The following is a 27,996-nucleotide window of genomic DNA, read 5'->3' as shown; positions in this document are numbered from 1 at the left end:
TGCAGTGCAGACCTCTGGTGTACATCTGGAGTATTTCTCCATTCATCAACTCAGACCCAGAAAGCCCTGCTATAGTTCTCTACCCTGCTGCGTGACTCCATCTGCAGGAAAGTTATAGAAAATTTGAGCCCCACAATCTACAGACCTACTGTGAGCAGCATGCCTGGAGCAGCACTGGAGATGTCCTACACCTCCCAGATGAGCAATTCTGACAATGATGCTGTTCCACTCATTCTAGCAATGGCATTCTAGCAAGAGGGATTGGCAAAAGAAAAACATAATAAGAAAATATGAACTCTGTCTTTGCTCTAAAGGGCTACAACATAAACCCCTCAATTATTCAGAGCAGGAAAATTTCATTGCAAGAAGTGGAAGCAGTGTCCATTGATCGAACACAGAATTAGCAATAGAGATGATGTATGACTTTCTGGCAAAGAAAAGACAGAAATACAAAGATTCTTTGTAGACATTGTTGAATACCTCAGAGCATTCCCTACATCTTAGCATGGCCTCTGCAATTTTTTACAAGGGATATTTTGATGTCCCACTCACTGTACAATGCTGCTAGAAATCTTTTCTCTCTCTGCTTACTCCTGTTTATTGACAAGTATGACAATACATACTAATTCAGTAGAAGATATACATATATATTAGTCTGAAACTCTAGGAATACTGTCAGAAATGACTTAGCTTTTAATTAGAACTAGAGAAGTTGAACAAAAATTGAGAAAATTTGAAAGAAAAACCTCAAAATGCTTAAGATACATACACATTTCAGCCTACCAGGGTTCTCTTCCCTCAATATTTCCTCTCTCTTGTTGTGAATGCTGAACACATGAGGCATTTGAAAAGGAGCAAAGCTGTTCATCAGAAGTTATTCTGCCTTTTAATTTTCAAGATCCAGTACGCTAGAGGGAATATAGCGGTACTAATTCTGCAACTAATTTAAATTGCACTTATTCTGTAAGGCTAGATGCTTGTTGATACTGGTGCAGCATTATTGCTTAGTGTCTGAAGGACAACATCACTTAGCGTTTCTAAGACTAGAAATTCTATAACTTTTTGTCTCACCCACGCACCTTCTGGTAAGCCTTGAATGCAATATTCCTTCAGACTCCTCCTCTGTTCTTCCATCTACCTAAAGAAAGCAATGCAGGGAATGTGGAGAACATCCCTGAATAGCAGAGATTCTGGTGATCATTTCCCCATCAGTGAACAACATAAGACCTCCTTGGGCTGACCAAAGCATGTGGGATTCTCATACTAGAGGAATGGCTGAATTGTATGGTTTGGTTCCAGCACTACACTTAACTATCAGTAGGGTTCTGTCTGTCCTGTTCCTGTCACAACTCTGTTAAAAAGAGAGATATCCCCTTGAATGCTCCTCAGGAGAAGCAGTGTCTGCTGAAAAAATATAGTATTTGCAATTCTGGTTATTCAGTGCAGATGGACACCTTCAGTACAAATCTCTTCCAATAGCGCAGTAAGCAATTACTGTTGGAAAAACAGCTTCTTTAGATAATTAGATACTTAAAATTTGAAGTTGTTTATGTTTATATAAGCACAGAAATTATTGGTGGAATTATGCAAACAAATCTGTCATGGACCATGAGCTCCTGTCAGACTGCTAATGAAGGTAGTAAGCTATAATCTTTCTTTATAAGGTTCTGTAATGACCATCATAACAAACAATTTTTTTTTTAGTGCTGCACATTACCCTTCCCCCACTTTTTTTCCTTCTCCATATCAGTTTATAGTGACACATGCTTTCGGAAGACAAAGAGGATGAAGGAGACTTGAAGATAACACTCTTCAACTACAATGACACCTTAAAGATTAAATTAAACAAAAAATCAGTACTTCATTGTCAATTTGACTCTGATTTGTAGTTAAGCAAATTTATGGATTCTGTTAAGGTACATTTTGTCTTTGCTTAAAATTTGTTTTGGAGATGCATGAGAGATGCAGTTACCTCTTTTTTCTTACTGGAAGCTATAAAGCCTAGTAACAGTCATTCATCAGCAATATTAATTGTCCTCCATGACAAACATTTGCTGTTGACACAATATCCATGCATACTTACTAAGAAGGGATTCTGCATCTGGACAGTGTTCAGACACAGCCTTTCCTCACACAACATCTTCCTTTTGTCAAAGCTGCAATTGTACATAATGACCTGCTCTGCTTTTAGGAAAAAGTGTAGATCTCCTATGAAATCTGAGCATGCCAGTGCTATCTGGACACTGACACAAGTTATAATGGAAACATCTGTTGATTCTCAACCATACCAGAAATCCTAAAACCACACTATATTGACTGAAGGAACTGCAGACCAGCCAGATATGCTGAATACCATCTTATTTTTTCTGGATGTATTACAGTGTAAACTTTTGGCTGAAAAATATTTCAACCAAATACTAAAAGCTTTAGCTTTAATTTCCTTAGAAGAAGATCTTCATTACTGACGCAAAACACATGCCACATGTTTTTACCTTAAAACTGTATGATAAAACAAGCTAACTGCCTTTCAGATGTATAGCCCAAAGAAGAATCTAAATGTGACTTTATCCATAAAACTTATGTAGTGCTCTGAAATTGTCTGGAACATGTGAGACAGACATACAATAATAAATCAAAGTAGGAAAAAAAATGACATAATTTGTTGCAGCTTGCTCATTGGTGAACAGCAATAACAGTTATATATCCCAAAGTAATACTCATGTACTTATCCCTCTCATCTTTATGAAGCACTTAAAAGATGAAAAATCCTCTAAGTGCACAGCACTTACTGTAATGAAAGTAAATACAGACACATGGACATAAGATAGCCTACTGCTGATTTCTTCTACCATGGTAAAACGCAAATCATTACTGACTTGTCATCAATATATCTCTATTTTTTATTCAAGCACAATAACTAGGATTTAACACTTTCAAAACTACCAACATAGAGAGATAACTGTTGACGAACGAAATACTTACTGATGATATTAGAGCTACGATTTATAGAGTACTGCTAGGTGAGGATACAACAGTATCATTTACTTCTTTGCTATTACAGAACTGGGCATTGCACAGTATTGAACATGATGACACACTAATAGCAAGATACACACACAGTCTGAAAAAAGGAGCATACTGTTTTTGAAAGCAGTCCTCTGAACAGAATCCACCTAACATGTCCTGTGCATGCCATGGTGTGACATACTGTCTTGACTCAGTGACAACACATGGAATCACTGTGCACTGAGCAGAACTGGACACGAGAATAGTGCAGAAGCAGCACAATGAAGAAAAGTTATGATGGCACATATTCAAGGGAAATGAAAGTATTTCTGTTCACACAATATGCTATCAAACCATCAGATAACACATTTTTGACTGGGTCCTGAACAGAAACAAATGTAAATGTAAAAACCTCCATGGACAAGATGCTTCTGCTAGAAATCGGTCACTTCTCATACAAGCCTGTGCTTAAAAAAAAAAAAAAAAAGTAAATAAACACACAGAAAAGTTCTCATCCTTCTCTCCAAATGATTTATTGCTGTCAGAGCTCTAATCTAATATTAGGTGAGCTCATCTTTTTTTCTGCCTTGGAGCCATTTTAACTTAATATTGCTCTCCTTCCAGAACCATGAGAGAATACAGGCACCCTTAGCCACTACAGATGCTGCACTGACATTTTACTTCACTGCTTGCTATAAAAGTCATCAATACCACTCTGCTCCTGAAGAGACCTTTTCTAAGAAAAATGAAAACAAATTGCTGGCATTAGATCAAACTTTGACCTCTGCAGCCCAAAGTGGGAAAACCAAAATCCAGACTCCTTGTTGGTGCTTTGAAAGCTTCCAAAAGCCCCTTCAAGAAGGCAAACTTTATTTTTAATAAAGCATTTTTTTCAGGCTGATACTGCCGTGTGAGCAGTCGGTAGGCCCAGGCAGCCAGCCTGAATTTGGGCAGGCCTGCAGCCACAGCAGCAGTGAGCTCTTCACAGAAATCATTCCTGAAATCAGCTTTTTGTTTGCCTCATTCTCAGCTGTTCCCCCTTCCCATCCTCAATACCCCCAACCTGTGCTCTGTTTCACCAACTCTGTTCTCTGTTACATCTCCATTCTGCCACCCCTAGGCACCCCCAGCACAAGCATGACCTGCTCCGTTCTGTTCTGGATCACGGTAGGGAAATGGTGGTCTGAAACACTCACTCTATGATTGCTATTTTCCAATCAAGTACACATTTCTAGGAAGGTTTGCAAGTGTTCTTTTTTTTTATGTTTTCCTAGCCTGGTTTCTGAAGGAAAAATGTGTGTGATTACCCTGTCAGTTTTCCTCAAATAACCCTCAGAACAACTTTCTGAGCTCAGTGTCTACTTTCTATCAGGTTTGACAGACAGATGGAAGCTGCAAGGACATGATGTTTCTTCTGAAGGCTCGTAACAGTCAGTGGCTTGAAGGAGAAACGTGCCACAAAGCCGCAGCAGAAGCTACCAGTTATCTGCAGTATGCAGGTGTCACTGCTCCCTCTGCTGCGGTGCCAGTCACCAATCATCTCCTGCCCTGTGAGAAGTCAGTGGGCATGGTGGGGAGCTGAGAGTGTGGCATCAAAGGGGCACTGAAAGAGACGAGGGGTTTGTAGGTTGGGCTGAGGTCACAGGATAGCAAAACGTGTGCAGTGGCTGACAGGATGTGCGGTGGGAAGAAAAGCAGATGCAGCAACACTGGGCACAAAGCCACCCGAAACATCACCAAATCACTTCTTTGGTGACTACCTCCTGCAATAAGTCTTTACCATAAATAATGCACTTTCCCACACTTCAATTTCTTTTTAATTTTGGTATAAGTTGTATGATATTTTGGAAAGCTAGTTATTTTCCAAATGCCAAGGATGCAAAATACGTAAATTTCAGTGATCACATCATATCCTTTCAATAATCGACTATGACCATGAATGTCACCACCTAAACCTTTAACAGACCTAAAGTGCTCCTCACACTCTCCAGTTCCTGCTCCAGAAGGAATTTTTGACATTACTAAGTTGGTAACACAATCTGTATTGGCTCAGCTACAACTACTTCTGCAGACACTCAGTAACTTCCCAGATTCCAGTCAAAATTCCAAGTTATGTGTGTACGAACAGAAGAAAAGAGGGAAAAGAGAGTCACAAAACTGAACAAAACACCAGAAACACAGGATGGAAATCACTTTGTGAACTGTAGTTTGTAGTTTCTTTTCTTTGGAGGCATGGGGCAGTGCTGGGCCCCAACAGCACCTACGTCCTTATGGGACAAGGGGGATTAACATCTCCATCCTGGTGCACATACAAGGTGACCCAGCTCAGGAGCTTACCCTCGTGATTTCATCCTATCATATCTCAAGGAAAAGATCTGTAGGAACCCCCAAGCTGCTTCCTGGCATGCCTGTCACGTGCTCAGACAAGGATTATCTGGAAGGATGTATCTGAGCCCAAAGGGATGAAGCAGCTTGAGGAATTTGTTCCCAGTCAAGTCTCAAGATCTGAGAATAGCTAAATGCTTACAATCACCACAGCAGGGAGTCTAAACCATAGTCAAAATGTTTTCATTTTGAAATGAGATAAGAATAATGTTTCCAAGTGAGCAGGCAGCTGAAAGAGCGAACTGCAGGAAAAGACTGACGCGCCAGAGATTTTACACAGTCTCCTTGACTCATGTTTTCCAAACATCCACAGAAAAATGATGCAGTAAACAGAAACAAAATTTGTATTTGCATCTCTGCACTGTCTGTACTTAAATGTAATGGCTACTGTGCTACAATTTATCTTTAAAATTATGACAACCTCAAGATCAAATAGCTGAATTGTCTCCAGAACATCACTTAAGCATTTCAGACCATCTTTTTTGCACTTCATTTACCATAAGCCCCGCTATGCTATGGATGCAGCATTAAACTGATAAATATGCTTTTATAATAACATAGCAAAGCCAGATGTCTTTTAAGTTGATTTGTAGTTGGGTTCAAAGATCCACTATATTGAGATAATAAATATGGTGCCAGACCGCCAGGCATGAGAAGCTACAAAAGACAGATGACCTTTGTGCAATATCTCACCTCCTTCTCTCTTAGGAATGTAGAAATACAAAGTTAGGAAGGCAGATACTGATAGCCACCACAGACACCATCCAAAACAATGCCATTTTTATTAAAGCATAGAACAGCTTTAAAAAAAAAAAAGTAATCAGTTGCTTAGTTATAGCTGTGTTTGCTGTGTCTGAGCGCCTGAGAGAACATGAGCGAAATTGCCAGCAGTCGCATTACTAACAGAGGGTGACAGGCTGGATGACCCCATAAGTCTTGTTCACGTCTTGTGTCTGGGTTCTTGACTTGCATCTTAAAGGGCTTTCCTATCAATGCCTTTGCAGGAAACCTGCTATGCCATTCAGAGGAGTTTCTGTCAAACCCAGACAGAATGATGAATGCTTTACCCTACCCAACACGTCTGTAATTGCAAGCCCTACCGGGAAACAGCACCACCTCCTTGGAGGTACTGTTTGAGACACCATGTGAGTGAAGGTTTGCACTAAAGAAACAGACAACCGATGACTTAAACAAAAACCTCCAAAGCCAGAAGAGCTGTTTATTCATTTGAAATGTGAGGACTCTTTCACAAGCACAACCCCTGCCCTCCCCAGCATGCACCCACCCATCTCTGCCTATGTCTCTCTTACTCTGGTGTCATCAGGAGTGGCATGACACAGCAGGAAAAGAGACCGGTTCACTGTGAGACCTGCTACTCACTCTCTTACAGTGTAACGGCCCCCCTTCCAGCCGCACATCCCTGTGGAACTGCTCCCTCTGGCCCCAACCTCATGGACCACCTCGCTGCTCCCCAGGCCCAGGTACAGCAGAAGGTGGTGGAGCACAGCACCAACCCGGTCTGCATCACTGCAAATCTTTGGCACAGAGCTGAAACATGTCTCATTCTACAAATGTTTTGCGGACTTTGCATGATGAAGGGGAAAACTGTGTCTTGAAGATGCAGCGTGATTGCTCATGTTCTCTCTGTGCCCCTGTCATGTGGAGCACCAAGGACATGGCACTGCATGCAGGACAGCAGTGGTGGAGAATGCAATCTCCATTCTTCCATTGCTCGGTATCTCCAAGCAAAGAGTTTCTCAGTTTTCACTATATTTTCAAAGAAAACAGCAACCAACTTTCTCCTCTATTTTTCAATTCAATATTAAAACACAACCAATAAGTTTCATCAGCCAAAGGCACTGTGAGTAGATGAAGAAATTAATAACAGATGTAAATACCTGCTTGCTGTGCAGTCTGTGGGATTTGTTGACTCCGCTGTGCATTGTACTGAACTGAGGCAATGGGTCTGTACTGCTGAGTTGTTGAGGTAGGGTACTGACCAGATGGGTAATAATACACTGGCATCTGCGGGGAGAGAAAGAGAGAGAAAAGCAGCTAACAATGTAGTCTGAAACTCTTTAATTTTTTAGATTTACAAAACAAAACAAAAATGGAAGAAGAGCAGTAACAGTAATCAAGTGGAGAGATTTGCATCACATCTCTTCGAGCACTGCGGCTTGCTTTCAGCTCTGCTAGGAAAACGGCTGCTACACAATTTGCTCTCAGGTGCTTTAAGAAACAGATGGAAAAAAGCGGCAATGAGAGGAGACAAACATATAGGATGCATTTGCAAAAAACTATACACCAACTAAAGAAATTGTGGTAAGATATCAAGTGCTGCAGTAAAATGAATGCAAATGACACCATCCATATCAACATAATACACAGAGACAGCATATTAAACCACAGAGTGAATGCTGGATGACATGGTCAGTTTGAGGCAAAGGATGGCCTGGAAAAAAAAATATATATAGGTGACAAAGTGGGAAAGATAGAATCCATATTCCTGCTAGTCTTGTACAAAACTGTTATTAAATTGCTAATTTTATTAGCTACATCCTTATGTGAACATTTCTCTTCTAAGCTTCTCTCATACTTGGTGTGCAGAAACAGTCATGGTGGTTTTCTTGTGGGAGCTAAGGGTAGGCATTGATCCAGCAAGTTCTGCTAAAGGGGCTTCTTTTTTCTATTATTACTACAGAACAACATGTACTACATCACCTCATCATGTAGCTGAACATGAAGTCTGAGGGTGACTGGAGCTAAAGATTTTTCCTGTACATGCTATATCGCCATTACTGACACGTCTGAGCTAAACAGTTTTCAGCTGACCCTTGGCAAGTTCAAAGCACTCAAAATTTTTCATTTTCAGCTGCAGTTGGTTCTGCAGGCACCTGACAAAGTTCAAGAGCTTATGGTACCAAACCGCAGAGGGACACAGGCTTCAGTGTTGCTTCCCTCATGAATTCTACAACGTCTATCAGCATTTCTTTTTAAATCATGCAATATTTTTCCTATCATGTAGTATTTATCCTACTCAAACATTTCCACAAAGTCATACAAAATGTTTTTTTTTCCACGCAAAACTTAGAACTATTTTTGCCTCTTTTATTTGCATGTAGGGAGTGGCTCCGGAAGAGATTTGATTATTTGATTATCCACAAAGGAAAACATTAGTAAAGTAAAGGTAAGTGCATAATTTCGTATACAGAAAGGACATCTGAAAGCTGAGAAGAGGATATGGATGGCTAATTATGCTAGTAAAAGGCTAATGAGCAAAGGCAGTGGGAAAAGTAGTGGGATAAACACAACTGGACTAGATGATGCTGGTGAAGTGAACCCCAGACAGACTGACAATTAATACCACCTGTCAATCAAGAAGCTGAATTCCCATTCATTTTTCAAGAATTATTAATTTTCTCTTGAATCAATGGAAATCACGTAGCTTTTTTTGCTTTTGTTTTTCTCCTCTAGATGATATCAGCTAGATTCAAACACATACGAGAAAGACATGGATGTTTTGATTGGAAAATATTGTAAGCTATCCTCCCTCCAGGCAATACCAGGTGACAACTAATGGCTACAGCCTGCCTTTGAGTCATTTATTTTCTTAGAGAGTAAAGCAACAAAAGCAAAACGCCTTGCAAAAAGTACAATTAATTTGTTTCTCTGCAAAGAAAAGCCACAAGATATTAGGAAAGGAGACTCAGAGATTCCGGGTACATCAAAGCAGCGTAAATAAAGGATCAGGACAGTTTATCACACTAAACTCATCACGTGGAAACCCAATAGCTCTCAGCAAGATTCAGCAACAGCAGAGTTGAACGAGGTGAGAGGAGTCAAGCTTAGTAAAGACACTGAAGATAGTTGACCCTGCCTTGGAGCAGAGGAACGGATCTCAATTTTTTTTTTTAATTATTATTTTTATTACAGCACACTACAAATTAAAGGATATTAAGCCCCTCTGGAAACACTCTCACTGGTCCTGACTGCAGGTTACTCTCACTTAAAGGATTTAAATATATTTGATTGACCTTAAACTTCCTCATTTTCCTTCTGTAGACCTACCTAGATTTATTAGACTAGATATTTGAAAATGCATGAGTATGTATGAATCGTCTCTCATGGAAAGAGTCTGCAGGTACAGATTTAAAATACAACCTTAACATTATAAGTTTTGAAGTGAGCTTTATAGTTGAACATGTACAAAACCTTACACTGAAACACTGAGTGTATTTGGAATTATTTTTTTAAATCACATATTAACCTCTCAGAATTAGTCAGTTTTCTCTCATCTTCTCAGTTCACTGGAATCTAATACATTTGTTATATACTCCATTTAAAAGCTTATCAGACTGAAATCTATCACCCTGAAAAACATTAGTGGTAGGAGTACTGGGTAAAAAATCATTTAATTTATAAAGATTGATGGATGAATTTGCTAGTAATCACACACACAAGTTGAAAGGAAGAGATCAGACATTAAAAGAATGGCGTGGTATAAAATATAAACATGAATATAATAGGTCTTTGGTGACTGAGGGGTCTGGAAGGATCCATTTTCATTTATCTTGAGTACAACAATACCTCAGTAGCTGAGACAAGTTATTTGTTCTTTCAGTTATTACATTACTGAACAGTGAAATTAGAGGAATTGGAAGTAAATACTGCTTGCATTGTCTACTCAGACCCTCCTGAATTTTTCAGTTTTTCATTACATCAGCATTACTAACATCTTGCCTATGTTCCCTCTAAATAAACATGTTACATTTCTGTTGAAGCCTACTGAAAAGTCAGCTTATTTTTGAATTGTTTTCCCATGTGAATACACAGTCTAAATCACGAGCTTTAGCAAGTATGATGTATTTTAGCAAGTACAGCATATATCATTTACAGAACTGAAAAGTTTCTACTACCCTAACGAGCATGCCAACACAGCTACATGGTTATCATAAAAAAGCTCACACATCTGAGACCATAATCTTAAAAGATGCTGTCTTTTCTAGCCTAAGGACTTTACTTCATTGTCTTAATTACTGATGTGGAAAAAAATCCCCTCTCTGTAATATTAGCCTTAAAATATTTGATAGGTGATCGTTTCCATCAGAGATATTCGGAAGGTGAATCTCCTCTTCGTCTGGATGCTTACCATTTATACACATCTCTATTAATCTTTACTTCTTTTTTATTTAATGTGCAACAGGACTGGGCACATTGCTTCAAAGACACCCATGGCACGAGCTGCCATCATTTTTTCTCCTTTTATTGTGCTGTGTCTCTAAGTGATGGGCAATGACTCAACACAGCACTGGCTTTCTGTTTTCTTCCATCCACATACAGTTCAAAAACCCTTTGTGAGCCTAGGTCTCTCAGACTATTATCTAACAGCTTCCCTTAAATTGACAGGTACATTGTTTATGTTCTTCTTGTAGGAATACAACTCCATGCGTCTATTGGACTGATTTTTACTTTTCTAGCTTATCTCCCTACTGATTCACAGCTCAATTCTGCCAACTCATAGGCATTGCTGATATTCAATTACGTTTGAATTAACACCTCCACCCAGATGATTAGCGACGCTGACACTGTTGCTAATGGCAGCTAAGGTTGCATAAAATTGGAGAAAAGACAACAGAAACCACAATAATGTCTTGAAGCATGGAGGAACATTTCTTTCCAGTATCATTACTGACTGGCTGCGTCTTTTATCAAGCATTTCTCTCTTCCTCCCATCCTCTGTAACAACTACAAGAATAGTAACAGAAATGATGGCCTGTGTGCAACACCTGCAGTGTTTTCCACCAATCTGACTGTATCAGATCATTAAGACCCACCCACAGACCCACCCACATATAGAATTTCTGCCTTCAAACTGACTTCCCACCTTTTTTCATGTCTCCTACAGGAGCTGTACTACGAATAAAGGTTTTGCCTTACGGTAGCTACAGAGTCTCTAGGAGGGGGGATTCTGAAAAGAGCTGGCTCAAATTAATGATGACAAAATTAATTCAGGTGAAAAATCCTTCAAACTGTATTACTTCTCCCAGTCTCTCCAAGAATTCATACTATCTCACTTTCAGATATAATTTTGCCAGTACAAGTTGCACAAAAAGTGGAAGTAACTTAAACAAGTGTATGACTTGTCATTGTCACAGTATTTACAGTTTTCCCCATCTTTTCATTTGCAGAGGCAGAAACAAGCAGCAGCAAATGCTGAGCAGTGACAAGTATCAATGACAGAATGCTTCCGAAAAGTAATGTGGACCCTTATTGGAAGTGCTTGAGCCCCTAAGTGCTACAGAAGAATCATCAGACAGAGAAGAAAATTGAGAAAGTGAAGATGATTGCTATTTGTGATACAGAAAGCAAATACGAATTTGCTGCTAAAAGTCCCTTTCAGCAAACACAGACTAAGAGTTTTTTTGCCAGCTGGCTGAACAAAGACAGATTGCTATTTTCGGGTTATTAAACCATGACTTGGTTGTTAAACTGAAGAACAGCTGTAAGGAACGATGCAGCATAAGATGTGTAAGGGGTCCTCTCATCACTTCTTAGGCGAGCTCTTCCAAACTCAAGTCTGCTTCTGCATTGATACAGAATCTCGGAGTGCGGCTGTGCAGCCATATTTACTTAAACTTTGATACAAAAGCTAATAATACAAAAACAGTACCTTTGGGTTTGTAGGCCTGGAGAGCTTTTCTTGCTTTTCCTTTCAGCTCACAAAGGAAGCGCTCATACTCACAGTGCTTCTACCCAAATTTTCATTGCTCTCATTTTCCAACAGCATAGAGGGCTCCACAGCCAATCTACTAGAACCTTCTAAGCAATGCATTTATGGGAACTAATTAGCCATTAGAGTCAAGCTTCCTTTTTATTGGTATAAATCCAAAAGAAACATTCAAGATATAAAAGTGCTTTTACATTGATTGCTTTGCATTGATTAATGCATCACAATGTTTTGCATGCTTTACTACCTCTATCACTCTTTTTGTTTTTAAGTCTCCCTGAGACTACTGGATTTGGCATCTGAAACCAGCCCAGTGTTGCATCTAAGCCCAACACAGTAACAAGGCATTCAGACTGGGAATAGCCAGTGCCAGTCAAGCTGTGCTATGAGTAAGGGAGGACATCAAGGTGTAGCTGCCCTGCCCAGCGAATTGAACTGGTAAGGCTGGTCAGGGCACTGGGAATGGAGGAACTACTATTTCCCAAGGCTTTGCTTAGCTTTCTATAAGAGAGAGCCCCTATTTGAACTACACATGCTACGAGTAGCACATAAACCACCATGCCATATTCTACATCAGGATTTCCCATCTTGTATTCTGATGAAAAAAGCTGCTGCCCTGCCTCCCTCCCCAGCAGACCAAGGCCACTGTACTTTCATGATATACAGGCATGGGCCACAGGGCCTGATGTCCACATGCCTTCTTCCACACAAGTATCTGAAAAAGACTGACTTTTTGGAACAGTGACAGTTTGGAGATGAATGGTGTGCATGTGCAACAGATGCAGGGAAGCTGAGCAGCTCTGAATTTCACACCTTTCTACCCCTTCCTGAGGACGAGTAATTACTAGAGAAAATAACGAAAGCTGCTGCAAACCCAGAAAATATTTCTTTTGCCTTTAGTAACTCTCCAATTTATTATGATGTAGGAGGAAAGTCCCTGTATGTACCACATTTGGGGCGTGGACAGAGACATAGCAGCCAGTAGACACACTGTTAGCACAGTATTGGTCCTACACCAGCCCACAGATAAAAAGGCACCTCCTCCTTACATTTCCTTTGAGAAAATTTCTGCCTCGCCATTACCAAGTATTAATAATGAGAGAATACAGCTTCACAAAAAGACACTGAACTAGTCTGGGTGAAAATCCTGCACCCAGTTACCCATCACCAGGGTGAGGTCTCACCACTCAGCCCCCAGATGAACAATGCATGGCAATGTTCTGTGAGGTAAGCTCAGAAAAGCATCCCAAAAATCAATTGATGGGGGGCGTCTAAGTGGAGACCCCACCGTGCTACACATTTGGTCTCACCTGAGATGGACAGGGTGGACACACACAGTCCTGTGGCAGGGTCTCCCTGCACCACCCTCAGCTCCTGCAGCAAAGACCCCAGCTTGCAGAGCTGGGTAATGCATTGCATTTTGCCCTGCTGCAGTGACAGCTTATAAAACCACAGGGTTGTAAGGGATCTCTGGTAATCATCTAGTCCAACCCTATTACTAAAGAAGGTTCCCTACAGTATGTTGCACAGAAAAGCATACAGGCAGGTTTTGAATATCTACAGAGAAGGAGACTCCACGACCTCTCTGGGCAGCCTGTTCCAGTGCTCTGTCACCCTCACAGTAAAGAAGCTTTTCCACATACTCAGATGGAATTTCCTATGTTCCAGTTTGTGCCCAGTGCCCCTTGTTCTGTTACTGGGCACTGCTGAAGAGAGCCTGGCCCCACCCACTTGACTCCCGATCTTTAGATATTTATAAACACTGATAAGATCCCCTGCCAGTCTTCTTTTCTCCATGATTAACAGTCAGTCTCACCGGATCCAGTACCACCCCTGGGGAACACCTCTAGCTACAGGCCTCCAACCAGACTCTGCACCACTGATCACAACCCTCTGAGCTCTGCCAGTCAGCCAGTTCTCAATCCACCTCACTGCCCACTCATCTATCCCACACTGCCTAAGCTTACATATGACAAATGTTATAGGAGACAGTGTTAAAAACCTTTCTGACATCAATGTAGACAACATCTGCTATTTTCCCTCATTTATTAAGGTGGTCGTGACATCACAGGGGGCTACCGGATTGGTCAAGCATGATTTCCCCTTGGTGAATCCATGTTGCTACTCCTGATAACCTTTTCTTCCACTTTGCTTGGAGATGACATCCAGAAGAAGCTGTTCCATGTGTGCCATGAGCGCCACGGAGGCACTGGAGTGATGTGGGTCACCAGAAGTGGTGTGAGGCTTGGTTAAATGGTGCTTGAAAGCACTGAAGGCACCGCGAGTTACACGTGAGGAAAGACTGCTGGGCAGCGCCTGCTAATTCACCTAGAAGACACAGTCTGGACCAGGTGAGGGATGCATTAGGGGATTCTGCTTTCCAGGTCATCTTTTCCTCTTGAAATGTAGAAAAAATTCTACATTTGACAAACACTGAAATCTTTTTCTAGCTGTCTTTTCAATTAAAAAAAAAAGTCACTATTTTAAATTTGAGCTCCTAAGTATTATTTTTCATAGGTCTTTTCTCAGAAAAAAAGGGTGTAGATTCTGTAAGTACAGATACAAGGGATGTCACAGTCCTCTGTGGGATGAGAGCATCAGTATTTCTCTCATTTCTTTTTTTAATTAGTGAGGCACTACATCTCTAGCCCACTTGAAGTATTATAACAGCACAAATTCTTCAGTAATATGGCAACATGGAATTGTAGTAACAAAGATAATTACAGATTTCTGGTAAGAAGTTAAAAGCAAATAAACACTAGAATTTAAATTCCTTTTACACTAAATAAGTAATGAGTTTTTTTACTTTATTTTTTGAATACTTTCTTCAAAAGGATAAAAGAAAAACAGGAGACGTAGTATTAATAACTTGATTTAAACTCTACTTTAAAATTATATCTATAATTGGATAAGAAATTTGTTTTTTTTCAAGTGTATGCCTTGAAAATGGGCCAGAAAGTCATCTGTGCATTTTACTTCTTGACAGTAATCACTTTCAATATTCTGTAAAGGTACCCAGGAGACAAGTAGAGATGTTTGGTAGTGAACAGAAAAACATTATCAGTCTTCAAGAAGACAGTAAAAATTACTGATCTGTGACATCTCACATGTTCAAGTCAATTAAATATGATTAATGACTACCTGGGCTGGTGTGTATGTTGCTCTTTATACATACAGGGAAAAAGGTCTATGGATATTTACTTACCCTCCTCCTCCATATTCATCTGCAGATGTGTCCTGGAGTTCAAACATATGTTCAGAAAATGGTTTGGGGATAAGGAAGGAACTGCTGAAACCCCGGAAACGATAGAGGCTTTGTGAGTTCCCTGCTGCCCGAAAATCTGCTAATCCTTTACCAAGGCAGGAAAAAAATAAAAATAAAAACCAAGAACCTGGGGAATATTTTAATATGGTCCTTCTGATTTCACAATGAGCACCATGCCACACAGGCAATAGAAAGAAGTGAAGGTTCTGCCTACCTGAGCAGGTGGTGGTGGCTGTTGCACGAAGCCCTGGGGTGGTGGTGGCGGCTGCAGCACTTGCTGGGACACTGGTGGACCTGAACCTGTAAAGCCTCCTGGGGGAAGCTGTTGAGTTGGGGAAGCCATGATGTAACCCGTCTGCTGGGCAGGTTGCTGCAGAATGGGTGACGGGTAGACAGGGCCAGAAGGCGATTCGGGGTTGTCTCCAGATGACTGACGACTTAAACTCATCTGGTTAAACTGGGTGGTCATGTCATCTCGCTGCAGGGCAAAAGTCAGTAGAAAACAATGTAGACATGATGTCTGCAGTAGATGTTTAAGCAAATCAGCAAAACAAAATAGGTTCAAACAGAGCATGAGGGGAAAAGGAGTTGCTCAGCTCGAGTAAGTGCCAAACTTTGCAGAGATATCTAGAAAAAATGGAAGCAATTAAAATGAAAATGACTATAAATGCTTTGACAAAGACTGCAAGGTGGTTGGCATGGCCTGGCACAAAAGCCAATCATTTTGTCTTTTACCTTCCCCGTGTCCTTCTTTTTTTCCCCTAAATGTCAGTGAACTTTACAGTGTTCAGAAGATGACATTTTCAATAAAAAGGGCATGAAAGTAACTTTATGATGAATACCCTCTCGCCAAACACAAAATTCCTCATCCAAAGACATGGTGGTAATTTCACCTGTGTTTCAAAATGATCCCAACAGGAATTCAGTAGAATTCAGGTGCAGATCTTTTCCTTTTTAACCGTTTTGATAATCGAAGGTTGCATACATAGAGAAGGTAAAAAAGCTAAGCCTTTGGCTCTTATTTCAAGACTTCTAATTCAGTGTTGAAAACAAACAAGTGCTGTATTTGACTGGAGAAGGGAAAAAAAATCTATGGTAGGATGAACATACCACATTAATTCAACGGACCTAGGTCTTGTTACATGCTGGTCGTTATAGAAGGATTCTAGACAGTGTCTGTTCAGTCTTGCAAAAAGATTCACCTAAAATCAGCTCTCAAGTTTCTTCCAAGAAGGTCAAAGATTTATAAATGTGGATCTGTGGATCTTCATTTGTGCCCAGATTACAAGACTTTTAAATATCCAACATTAAAATGTATTCTATAGAGTAATATACTCTTCATAAAACTACCTCATGTGCTAATATGCAGATTTCTTATTCTGCCCTCAGGGATGGGGAATAAGCAATACAAAAATCAACTGTATTTAAAACATCCATGTCATTTTATAAATGGACCGTCTTTGATTAAGTTGACAGTCCTGAAGTATTTGCTCTCCAAAGCCATCCTGCACAATGTATTTACTCGCAGGAAACTTCAAAACAGATAAACATGGCTTTTCGTGGTGAGCACAGCAACAAGCACTTGCTCCACAGACACCCTTCTGCGCTGCAAAAGGATACCATGGGCAATCATTTTAAACACTCTTGGCCAGAGCTTTGGGAGGCATAAGAAAAGATAGCTATTAGCTTTAGTGGCACTCAGCATCCATACTCAGACACATAAGTGGCGTATCTGAAGTTATTTGTTTGAAAAGGTAGGATATTAGTTACCTGGATGGCAAATGACTATAAACAAATTCAGTGAGAAGCTTTATTGCACGTGGAATGTCTCTGGATTTGCACAGCGGAGATCAAGAGCTTCAAAACCCTACAACTTACACATTGTGCATACAATGTACGTTAAATAGACAAATCTAGTATTTGATAAAACTAACAATTTCATGAAGAAGGGGAAGTTTCACTATTAAGATAGTCATACTTGGCTTGTTATTTTTTAGTGGTTATCGCTAGAACAATCTGAGATGCATGGAAGATACTTTTCAAGGAAATTATCACTGAGATATCCAACTTCTGTTCAGCACCAGACATGTTTTCTTGTTCTTTAAGTGGTACTGTTCAGCTGCCAGGCATTAAGAATACTATTCAGCTTTGTTTCCATCTATTACTATAACTAGGTGGCATCTCTACCTTGAGAAAAATTGGTCATAAACAAGATTACCAGGGAAAATAACAAGAAAAAAAAATATCTTGCAGTGCCTCTTAAAATGTCAGCTTTATTTTACAACAGTATCATCTTAGCCCTGTAAGCACCAAGCCAGATTCAGACTCCAGAAGTGCACTCTTTTATTTTTATTATACACGGGCCATTAGTGTTTAGTGGTGATGCATGACAGTATCACACCTTTGGCAGCTGGCTCACCAATACTCTGTTTTTTAAGTGCTCTGGTGTGATCAGGGAATAAATCTAGGCAGCAGATTTAATATACTGATAAAATAAAATTAAAGGATTTCCTAGAGGTCTCTTTTCCAGTCGTGGGCAGAAAAAGGGGATAACATCCAAATCTCAAATACCCATTTCCTTGAGGTTCCACGAACTAGGCAGAGAGCCCTGCTCCTAACTTCACTGGCCAGGTTGGACAGCTAGAACCAGTGGGGACATTCTTACAAAATGCTTGTCAGTGCCAAAAAATGTTAAGGCCAAGAGGGATTTAAATGGACCTCTCATGGGGGAAGCCCCTCACAGTCCTCCCCAGATGCTCTCGAGCATACTCATGCTCACACACCCAACTTCAAGGAAAGGAAAATACAAAAGTCTTTAGTACCACAGAAAACTGCTGCGTTGGAGAGACTGGCAGGAGGTGCTGGGGAGGATAAGAAACTGCTGGATATTGGACTGACTGAGAAGATGGCTGCATTGCCTGAACAGGCTGCAAAATAAACACAGTGAAAGACAATAAATACAACCCACTTAGAGAGAGAGAGATAACAACAACAACAAACTCTGTTTCTGAGAACAAAGGACTCAAACACAGCTCTGAAAATGCAGGTGACTCATCGCCAGAAGAGTACAAGAGGTCAGGTACTGTGATTTTAGTCCTCGTTTTAGCTTTCCACAAACAATTCATTATTACAGACTTTTCTCCTTATTTTCTTATATTTGATGGCTGCTAGATTAAATAAAGCCACAGCTACACCTTCTTATCGCTGATGTGAAGCAAAGCCAAATTATAATTTTACATTTAATTTACAGAGATAAAATGGAAGAGCAGCACAGTGCAAGTTTACATTTGGATTTTGCTGATAATGACTGATTTAACTCAGTGTGTCATAGGCAAAGGAATAATGATTGTAAAGCTGCTTTGGCAGAACATAATAGCTAGAAAAAATTAACAAAAAACAGGTTGCAAATTAATGACAGAGACAGGTCTGTCAGAACAGATGTTTACCTAAGTGAAAGAACAATTTTCTACAGCAGTGTTGCCTTGGAACAGCTTTACCATTTATTTTATTTTAATCTCTTGTTAAACTCGACTCTTACAGAGGTTTGGAACCACTACCTTCTTCTAAAACTGCTGAGACCAAATGAAGAAACAAGAGCCACAAACATCAGTGCGAACACAGTAACATCAAAGCAACTGCAGTGAATCCTCAGGATAACCTGGGATGAAACTGTGCCAAATTATAACAACAGAAAGTACAGTAGATCTTGACTGCTCTTAGAGAAAGTAGGATACAGGATTCTTGCTGGAGTAATTCCGTTTGTCTGCCCTGCAGCCCACCCTGAGTGAACAGACACGCAGTGTACAGTTTGAACCAGACGCAAGGTCTGCTGCTTGTGCTTGGTGATCACTGGCCATGTGCCGCAGCCATCCAGGGCCCAGGGAGATGAAGCACTAAGCCTAAACCCCGCTGCTGTTCCCCTCTACTGCATCAGCTCCAGAGCTTCTAGCTCAGAGTGGGGTCATGGCCAGAGTATGGGGCAAAGGTAGAAGAAGACTGGGGGTTTTTCTGGTGGGGTAGGGCTGTGAGAGAGCTACCTACAGCACAGGCCTGACGTAACCTGAATGGGAGAGTTAGCAGGGCCCCATATTCAAGTTTACTTGTATTTTTGAACTCAACCCCTCTGCTGTGGAAAGGGACAGGAAAAGGTCCACAGCAGTTCACACAGCATCAGGATAAATTTGTGTGTGATGGGCCAGAGCCACGGAGAAAGCACAGGACCCCTGAAGATCCACTAAGTAGTAATGTAAAGTTTGCAGTTCAAATTACCCACCTTCCCCTCCCACACTATCATTCCAGTTGGCTTCTAGTTCTGCCCTCAGCTTGGCAGACTCTACATCAGGAATGGTGGTGATGAAAATCTCCAAGCCTATTTGGTCTGTGTAAATATTCTGTGTATAGCCTACTTAAGTTGCATGCCTCAACTCTCTTACCAGAAGAAGAAAAATCCATGAGAAGAGTACTCTAAAATTTTTATACAGTCTGTTAGCATTAGGGATCAAATTTGCTCAGTGTAGCTGTTAGTATAGTATAAGCCTACGCATGGATAAAAATAGAGAAAATGTGGAGAGTAATTAAACACTAAAAAGGAGAAACCATTAATATACATTCGCTTTTATTTTCAAAGCCAGGTAAAGGTGGCTGGCAAAGAGTCAATATAGATCTGTGCTCCCACACCTCCGCTCTCAGCAATCTGTACAGAACTGCAGATTGCACTAGTCCAAAAATGAGTGTTTCAGCTTCTACTTGCATGGCAATTTTTCCAGAAGAAACTTAAAGACTACGTAGATGTATACCAACTAGCTTAATAGTCCTTTTCAAAATGAAACCATCCTTTAGATGGAATATGAAAAGGAACTTTCTTTCTCTGGCTGCTTCATCCATGTTGGAAATACACAATTTTCTTCAAAAGAAAAGAACAGAAAGCATTTTGTCTAGTTGCACCCTTCCCTACCCTCATCCTTTGGTTATCCTCCATATCCCTGAGCGCTCTGTTTCTTTGTCCGATGGCCACCACACCTACCTGCGTGACAAGGTGACTTGCCATTTGCTGCTGAGGCTGTTGAACCTGCTGAGGCTGCTGGGATGAAGGCTGTTGCTGAGACTGTCCCACCATCTGGCTCCTCATGGTTGGCTGGCTGCTGGGAGGATTGTATATTGCCGGTGTCCCATCAGGATTTACAAAGGGTTGACCTGAAATGAAACACACTTCCTTTGCTGAACATTTTAAAAAAAGACTGTTTTCTGTGTGAAATCACACAAGCTTGCTCCAAATGATCACTAATTGACCTGCTACAACAGTAAAGTGATTGTCTTTCTCATTACATTATCAACCATCTATTTTTTTGCAGGTGAGGCAGACAACTGATATTTGTTCTGGCAGTTCTAACCCCCAAGGAGTGAGTAAAAGGTTGCCATGACTATAAGATGATTCAGGTGCTTTGGTTACTGGAAATCATTCAATGATGAATCAATTAGTACTGAGACAACTCTGGAACAAACACTGAAAGCAGAGGATATTCATGTACATTTTACCACTGTACAATGGAGGTTAAATGTATGCAACTACTCTTGGCACACCGTACTTCATAGATATACAAGAAAAAAACCTTTGTTACCAACTTCTTTACACACTGTAGTAACAGTGCTGTTTTTCAGAGCGTGGTGCCTTAATTACAGGAGGCAGCCCGGGAAGTCATCAGGGAAGAAACAGTAAATATGTCTATGAAAATCTCTTATATAAGAAAAAAATTCTAGCCCAATTTTCACTAAAGGCAGAAGGCGGTATGTATGTTACAACATGTAAGTTGCTGAAATCACTTTGCTTCAGATATTTTAGCTGGGGAAAGCAAACGTGAAAAAACAATTTTTGTAAAAAATAACCTTGCCCAAGTCATTGCCTTACAAAAAAAAAAAGGTTTTCCTCTGTAGGCAACATTTCCAAGACCTCAGTTCTCTTCAATTCTATCAGAAATTCATAAATCAAATTAATACATATGTTTACATAAGAAAAAAATAAATTTTAGGCACAAAGTGATAACAATTAATGTAGGTAAGTGAAGTAGAAATATTTGAGATAAAAAAGGAGATCTGGAGGAATGTGATGATTCTGAGTAAGTGAAATAAGGAGCTTGTGTTTTTTATACCTCCCTGGTACAGGTAGTGCCTCTGCTTATTCCTTCTGTTCATTGCTCTGTGCCTTTTGGTTCCTCCCTCTTACTACTGTGATCAGAACCACATGAGAAGAGCCACATAAAGAAACCTTGCCTTCCCTCTCCAAAGTATGATCATTTTCTGGATTAAGTCACATTCACCGTGGGAAAGGTAGTGATCAAAGGAAGTGGAAGGGAGGCATGGGTCAGCTGTGTGCAATAGATGGTTTCTTGACTGTTGCTGTGAAGACTCTGGGTGTAAATAGCATACAGAGAAATGTTTGTGGCTTCTTTTTCCTCCTTAACTTGGGAGTCTCAGGCTGCAGAAGTATTTTAGAGACTGGAGAAGGCCACAATAATACTCACGTGCAGCATTTAATGCTTTATCATGTCCAGCTCGTGTCTCCTCATAGATTTGGAAGATTCAAGGCAGACCAAAGAAAAAGAGGCAGTGACAGGGGAAGTTTAGATAAAGGCGGTCTTCCCCTTACGAATCAGCTCTGACTTTGCTGGCAAGTAACACAGCACAAAGCTGCAAAGAATAAACACCTGTAACCAAAATGCCACAGAGGCTGTCCAAAGGGAAAACCACTATGGAAGAGGCTTACAGGGAAAATAAATCCAAAAAGCAGTAAGTGGGCTACTGGGAACTGGACTGGGTGAGCAGGGTAACAGGCTCCTGAAGCACATGCCAGGCACTGAAATAAAGCCATAAAGAATAGTTATAGTGGCTCAGTGAAGGATGACAGGACCAAAAGAAAAAAAGGTCTGGAAATGCTTATAAAGATGTAAAAAAGGACCTTTTAAGAAGAAATTTTGAAATAGGTAATGAAAAGGAGAGCTCAGACGGCAACATGGAAGACATATGTAAGTTATGAACTGTGGCCTTAATAGAAGGGCAAAGATTGTGATGCCATCTGAAGGAGTAAGAATTAAATGTAAATGCTCTTAAATTGTGAAAGGGGTTAAGTCAGAGAACATGTCAAGAGGAATCCTTTAAAGCGTAAAGCAGACTGGTGAGGCAGGTGAAATGGAGAGTAAAAGAACAAAGCTGCAGAAATAGTCCCTACCCAAAGCAAGTTGGAAGCTTCTCTATCTGGGGAAGGAGATGGCAGAACTGGAGGAGCTGAAAGAAACTGTGAATATGGAAAAGTGCGAGTTGCCAACACCTGAGAAGGAGCTGAGCAGTGTAATGACAGCAAGGAGGTGCGGACAGTGTCTGTGGGTGCCATTAGAGGCTTGCAGTCAGTGACTATGTAGTGTGAAAGGAAGCAAAGATCTTAAAGGACACAGTGTTACGATCAAAAGAGAGAAGACAGGAAGTAACCACTTTCTAAAAGGAGAATAAAGAACTAAAGAATGATGTTACACAGAGAAAGAATCTATTCATTACAGGAAACAAAGCTCCTTTTTCCTTTTCTTTAAACTGTCTTCTCTTCATCTATGTTTCTGACAGCATCCATCACTTTGATAGTCGGGTACAGCATCCAGCAATCTTTATGCCTCCTCCCTATGGAGCTTCTTTTGTAATGTTACTGTAATAAGATGCAAAGATTTTGAGTCCAAAGAGTGGAAAATCTGTGGCATGTATTTTGCTGCATGTTAAAAAACACAGTACAGATTGGCTTCCAGCACAGGTAACAGTGTGAAGCTATACATTTGAATCAATAATTTCAGTCCTTCTAAGAATCTGCTCCCTCCGTTTTCCTTAGTATGCTTATATTTATTTACAGATAAGCTACAGAAATAAAACATGCACATTGAAAATGAATTAGAACAAAGAATTACACGTACGTTGTCAATATTAAACATACAACAGACACGAACTCTTGGTTATGCCTCTGCAGACATTGAGGCACACCAAAGGGAGGACCAGGCACTGATCTAGTGGCAACACTGACAGGCATTATGCCTATGGCAGACAAAAGACTCCCTGGGTATCAAGGAAAAATATGAGCAGGCTGATGCAAACTGATGAACTGCCAAAGCAGATGCAGGATGTGTTTCTCTTAACCACCTCTGATGACTTGCAAGTGTGGTAAGCTGCAGCCTTCATCCTTGCTATGGCCAGGAACAGGCACAACCTCTGGGCCATCGATTTGACTGGAGGCAGCAGTGATTCCTTCCACTTGTTTCTTTCAGCACTGGCATTTGAATTATGCATGGACTTATGCCTAGGCCTGATGGGTTTTGTATGAAGGCGCACAAAATACTTTTGTCTGTATTGACCAAGAAATTCTGATGTTGCAGATAGTACTGTCAACTTCCAGCACAACAAAAATAGTCAAGTTCATAAACATGGGTTTTGTATAATACCTACCTTCCACAGTTCTCTTCCATAATTTGACTTCTTAAGGAATGTCTAAAAACTCCATTTACGCTGCCAAAATTAGGCTCTCATATCAAGAATATCATAACTCGAAAACAACTACACAAACATTAAAAGCTTTAGAAAAATCAACATATGTTCAGGTTAATAAGTCAGCTCTGTCTGGAAAGAACTTAGCACATTTGAACTTAAAGAGGAACTCCTCCCTGATCACACATGCGCTGATAGATACTGATCATCTCCTGATATTTCTACCTCTATACGCCCAAGTAAAGCTTGGTTTAACGTTTTCCAGGAGTGTTTTTCTTAAATAACTTTCATTTTTTCTTGACTCCACTCTAACTCAATATTATTAGTAGTGGACTCACAGATCAGCTCTACACAGTTGCAACCAAAGGCTGGAAAGCAGAGGTAAAATATACATAAAGTACTGGTTATAAGTAGTAATCCCCAAACGAAAAGCTTTTGAATGCTCCATTGAGGAGTTTGAAAAAAATCTTTTGGAGTTCAACTCCCAACTCCCTGTTTAATGGAAAATTCACTGCACTGTATGCTTTGTTATTTTAATCCCAGCATAACTCAGCTAAGGATGACAGCACAGCTAGTCATGGTCACTGAAACAGTGCAAATCACTGAAGAAGCATCACAGTCGCAACCTCCCTGAACCTTTTTAATGCTGTCAGTACAATACTGTGGGGAGTAATAGCGTAACATTATCTTGACTTCCTCTGGACCAAGGAGGTAACAAATTGCCTTAAACTTTCAGCAAGCACTCGAGTTCAAGCTGAGTGGATTCTAAAATGCTTGGATGGCAGCAAGTGCCTAGTTAAAACTGCAGTTTTAACTACCAGAACAATGCAGAATTGAGGTTACAACATTTTTCACAAAACTTCCTGTTTATATACAATTGCAGATCACACAGCTCACGTAAGGAAACTAACTCTGTAGCGCTATTTCAAAAGCCTTTTGAAATTCTTCTATTACTAAGTACAACCTCTAGAACTTTGAGCATCGTATTTTACTTGCACCATATCTCAGCATGCTCGACATGGAAGAGTATCTGTCCCTACTAAAGTTAAGGGGACCTCAGAGGATTCACAGCCAAGGAGTGCCAGGATTTCACAGGATTAATATCCTGCCCAAGGCCGCATGAGCATTATGTTTTGCATTACTTCCCTCCAGAAAAACTCCCTGCAAACAAGAATTGTGCTGAGTTCGCAGGTGATAAGAGTAACACTGAAACGCACATGGCAGGAGTGCACCAGACTGACCTGTGTGTGGGTTGAGCAAGATACTGCCAGGCGGTATCCCTGCAGCTTCAAGTGGAAGAATGATATAGCTGGTGTTGCTGGGAGCCACCTGGCCACTCATCCCGTTCTCAGGGTAGGACACGCTGCCCGAATTGCTGGCCGTCAACCCGGGGACAAGAGGTGCACTTTGGAGAGGCTGATGTATTCGTGACAGGGATCCTGAGGAGCCAGCACTGCTGGAAGACTCTGAGCCTAAGAGAGAGACAGAATGGCAGTTACGAGGGACCCAGGCCCCCTCCACAGATGTCGCATACGTAGGGATAAAGCAGGGATAAGCAGTAGTTCATGCTCAGCTGGCAGGAGTAGGGTTTTGTTTTCCCTCCCAACGAGCTCAGTATTCAGATGAATTTCTGCAATTCAAAAGTTTCAAATTCAACCAGCTAAACCAAATGTACTAACGCACATTTGTGACTGGAAGGAAGGGAGTTTCAACCATATGTAATTTTCAAACTTCAGAGATTTTACTTGCATTGGTTTCCTCCTAAGAAGTCATACAAGCATCCTGTTATCTAACAAACACAGTGTCTTTCCACAGATTGCTGTGGATTGTTGTGTAAAAGCTGATGCAAACTTTTCTATTCCAAACCCCATCTCCATATGGTAGCTAGGCAGCTATGACAGAAACAATTCTCTTATACGAGCTGTGCACTACTTGCCATTGGCAGGACCCTAAATCTGCTTCTCCAACATCCATCAAGAAAGTTGTAGGGATTTCAGAAGATTTTAAAAAATTTCTACAGATACACTCCAAAGTTGTCTTACTGTACTTGTTATTTTTATCTCTCTGTGCATATCGAGGCTGGAAATATAGAGTATTCCTGCAGGGACAGTTCTGTTTATTTGATCATTTAAGATCTCCAGTTCTACAATTGCAGAGATATTCTTGGAGATCGTCCTCAGCAAGCTACAAGTGATACTTGGCATCCTCCTCCCCAGTGTAAATGCAGACACAGGAGTTCTATTTTTCTTCTGCAGTGGTTACCAGGTCCTTTTTTGCATTTCTGTGGCCATTCTATGTGCATTTCATACTGCTTATTTGAGTTCTCACTTTAATTTCTTCTCTTTTCTGTCACCGATGGAATTCAGTGGATTAGAAAGATACTTGGAGATTCTAAACAAGATTCCATAGCCCCCCCAACCCATTATTATTTCTAAGCCTGTAAGTACTACCAAACCTAAGTTCAAAGTCTTCTCCCCATTTAGTGCTATTCTGAAGAAGCACCATTAGCATAAAAGAAGATTGCAGCTATGACATTCATTTTTTTCCCTCCTTTTCAGCTGTTTTTATGGCAGAATCACGGAATGATCTTTACCAGCATCTGAATGTGAAAAGCCAAAGGACTGTAACAAATTCAGATGTACTCATCAAATGGAAGGCAGATGCAAGAGAACAATCTCTGAAGCTATCACCACGTGTTTCCTGAGACGAGAGCTATGAAGCGTATTCCTTAAAAGATCACAGACCTGCACTCCTATGTCAGTAGATAAAGTTGGTGATTTTGAAAGGAGGCAAACAAGGCATAAAACCATTTTAGCAATTTTCTTAATATTTTCCAAAATATTCCAGAAATTATTACCTAACCACTTTTGCCACAATTTATCCCGTACCATAATAATCTATTTTAAAATTTCCCCTCATTACATCTTCTTATCAGTTTAAGTCTAGACATATTAAGCCAAATAAATCCCAACACTAATGTTTGGAAATTAACACCAGTTAATCTTGTCTTTGTAGCTCTGATTTGCCATTTTCACGGTTTCTAAATTTGGAATAAGAAATCACCACAGAATGAATTCAGTACTGTAGCAAATGAAAAAAAAATGAGATATCTGACTTTATTCAGACTCCCATTAAGAGATGCCTTCCTAAAGACTTCTGAAAGGATCTTTGACTAAATGAGATTTGTGCCCCCATTACACAACCCAACATCTTTTTTCAGTATGTAATGCTGGCTACTTCTAGATTCTTCAATAATTTTCTTGCTGCTTCACGGTTGGCATAATCGTAACTTGCACATTCTCATCATTTCCCATTAATACATTTTTAAAGTGTTCTGAGAGATACAGCAGTTCAAAGAGCTGTGAAAGAGAATGAGACAAAGATCACCACAAAATCTTAATAGCTTAATTTTCAGGGGGAGTGCGTGGAGGTATCATTAGTTTCCCAATATTCTGAGCACTAGTGAGCAACACAACACACTTTACTCTATTTTTTTCAGGTTAATATTCAGTATCTGATGAATTTGAGCCTCTCTGCTCAACTCATCTTGTGAGTCTCCAGTAAATTTTTCCTTTCTTATCAAATGGACTCAAGTTCTACCCACTACTTGCTCCAGCTGGTGTTTTGTAGGAGCAGTAACCTGCTAAGTTTATAAATCACAAAATCACAGGATCTTAGGGGCTGGAAGGGATCTCTGGTGATCAACAAGTCCAACCCCCTGCTAATGCGGGTTCCCTATTTGTTTGCTACTTTCATAAGTCACTTGTATATTTGCATATTATAATGCATTTAGGACTTCTTGTTGTTTTAAATGATAGCGATATGCGCTCACGTGAACACAATACTTTTCTACAAGCTTCACTTCTCAAAATAAGGTTGATCGTTCAGCACAGTCAGTTGGTGGAAGTGTATGACTGGAAGCAGTTGGCTCAAAAATTTATTACCCACAGGTCAGCATTCCTGCAATTTCTCTTGGACTTGCAAAATCCACTAATGTTTGATCAAAGGAAATCATAAGGAAGCAGAAATACAGTCCCCAAACCCAGACACAATATTATAATTCACAGGATATCTTATCTATATATATAAAAGCTAATGTATT

General features: G+C 40.3%; 1 protein-coding gene across 1 annotated transcript in view; it reads right to left on the bottom strand.

Moving 5' to 3' along the window:
• Nucleotides 1-27,996, bottom strand: part of ARPP21 (cAMP regulated phosphoprotein 21) — a 133,128-nt gene that overhangs the window by 28,929 nt on the left and 76,203 nt on the right. The window contains 4 exon segments of the mRNA XM_021386232.1: nt 7,290-7,416; nt 15,598-15,861; nt 20,407-20,576; nt 25,136-25,366. Coding sequence (XP_021241907.1) covers nt 7,290-7,416; nt 15,598-15,861; nt 20,407-20,576; nt 25,136-25,366 — 792 coding nt within the window.

Source organism: Numida meleagris, chromosome 2 (genome assembly GCF_002078875.1).
Source record: "Numida meleagris isolate 19003 breed g44 Domestic line chromosome 2, NumMel1.0, whole genome shotgun sequence".
In the NCBI taxonomy this organism is placed as follows: domain Eukaryota; kingdom Metazoa; phylum Chordata; class Aves; order Galliformes; family Numididae; genus Numida; species Numida meleagris.
This window is presented reverse-complemented; position numbering and strand designations above follow the sequence as displayed.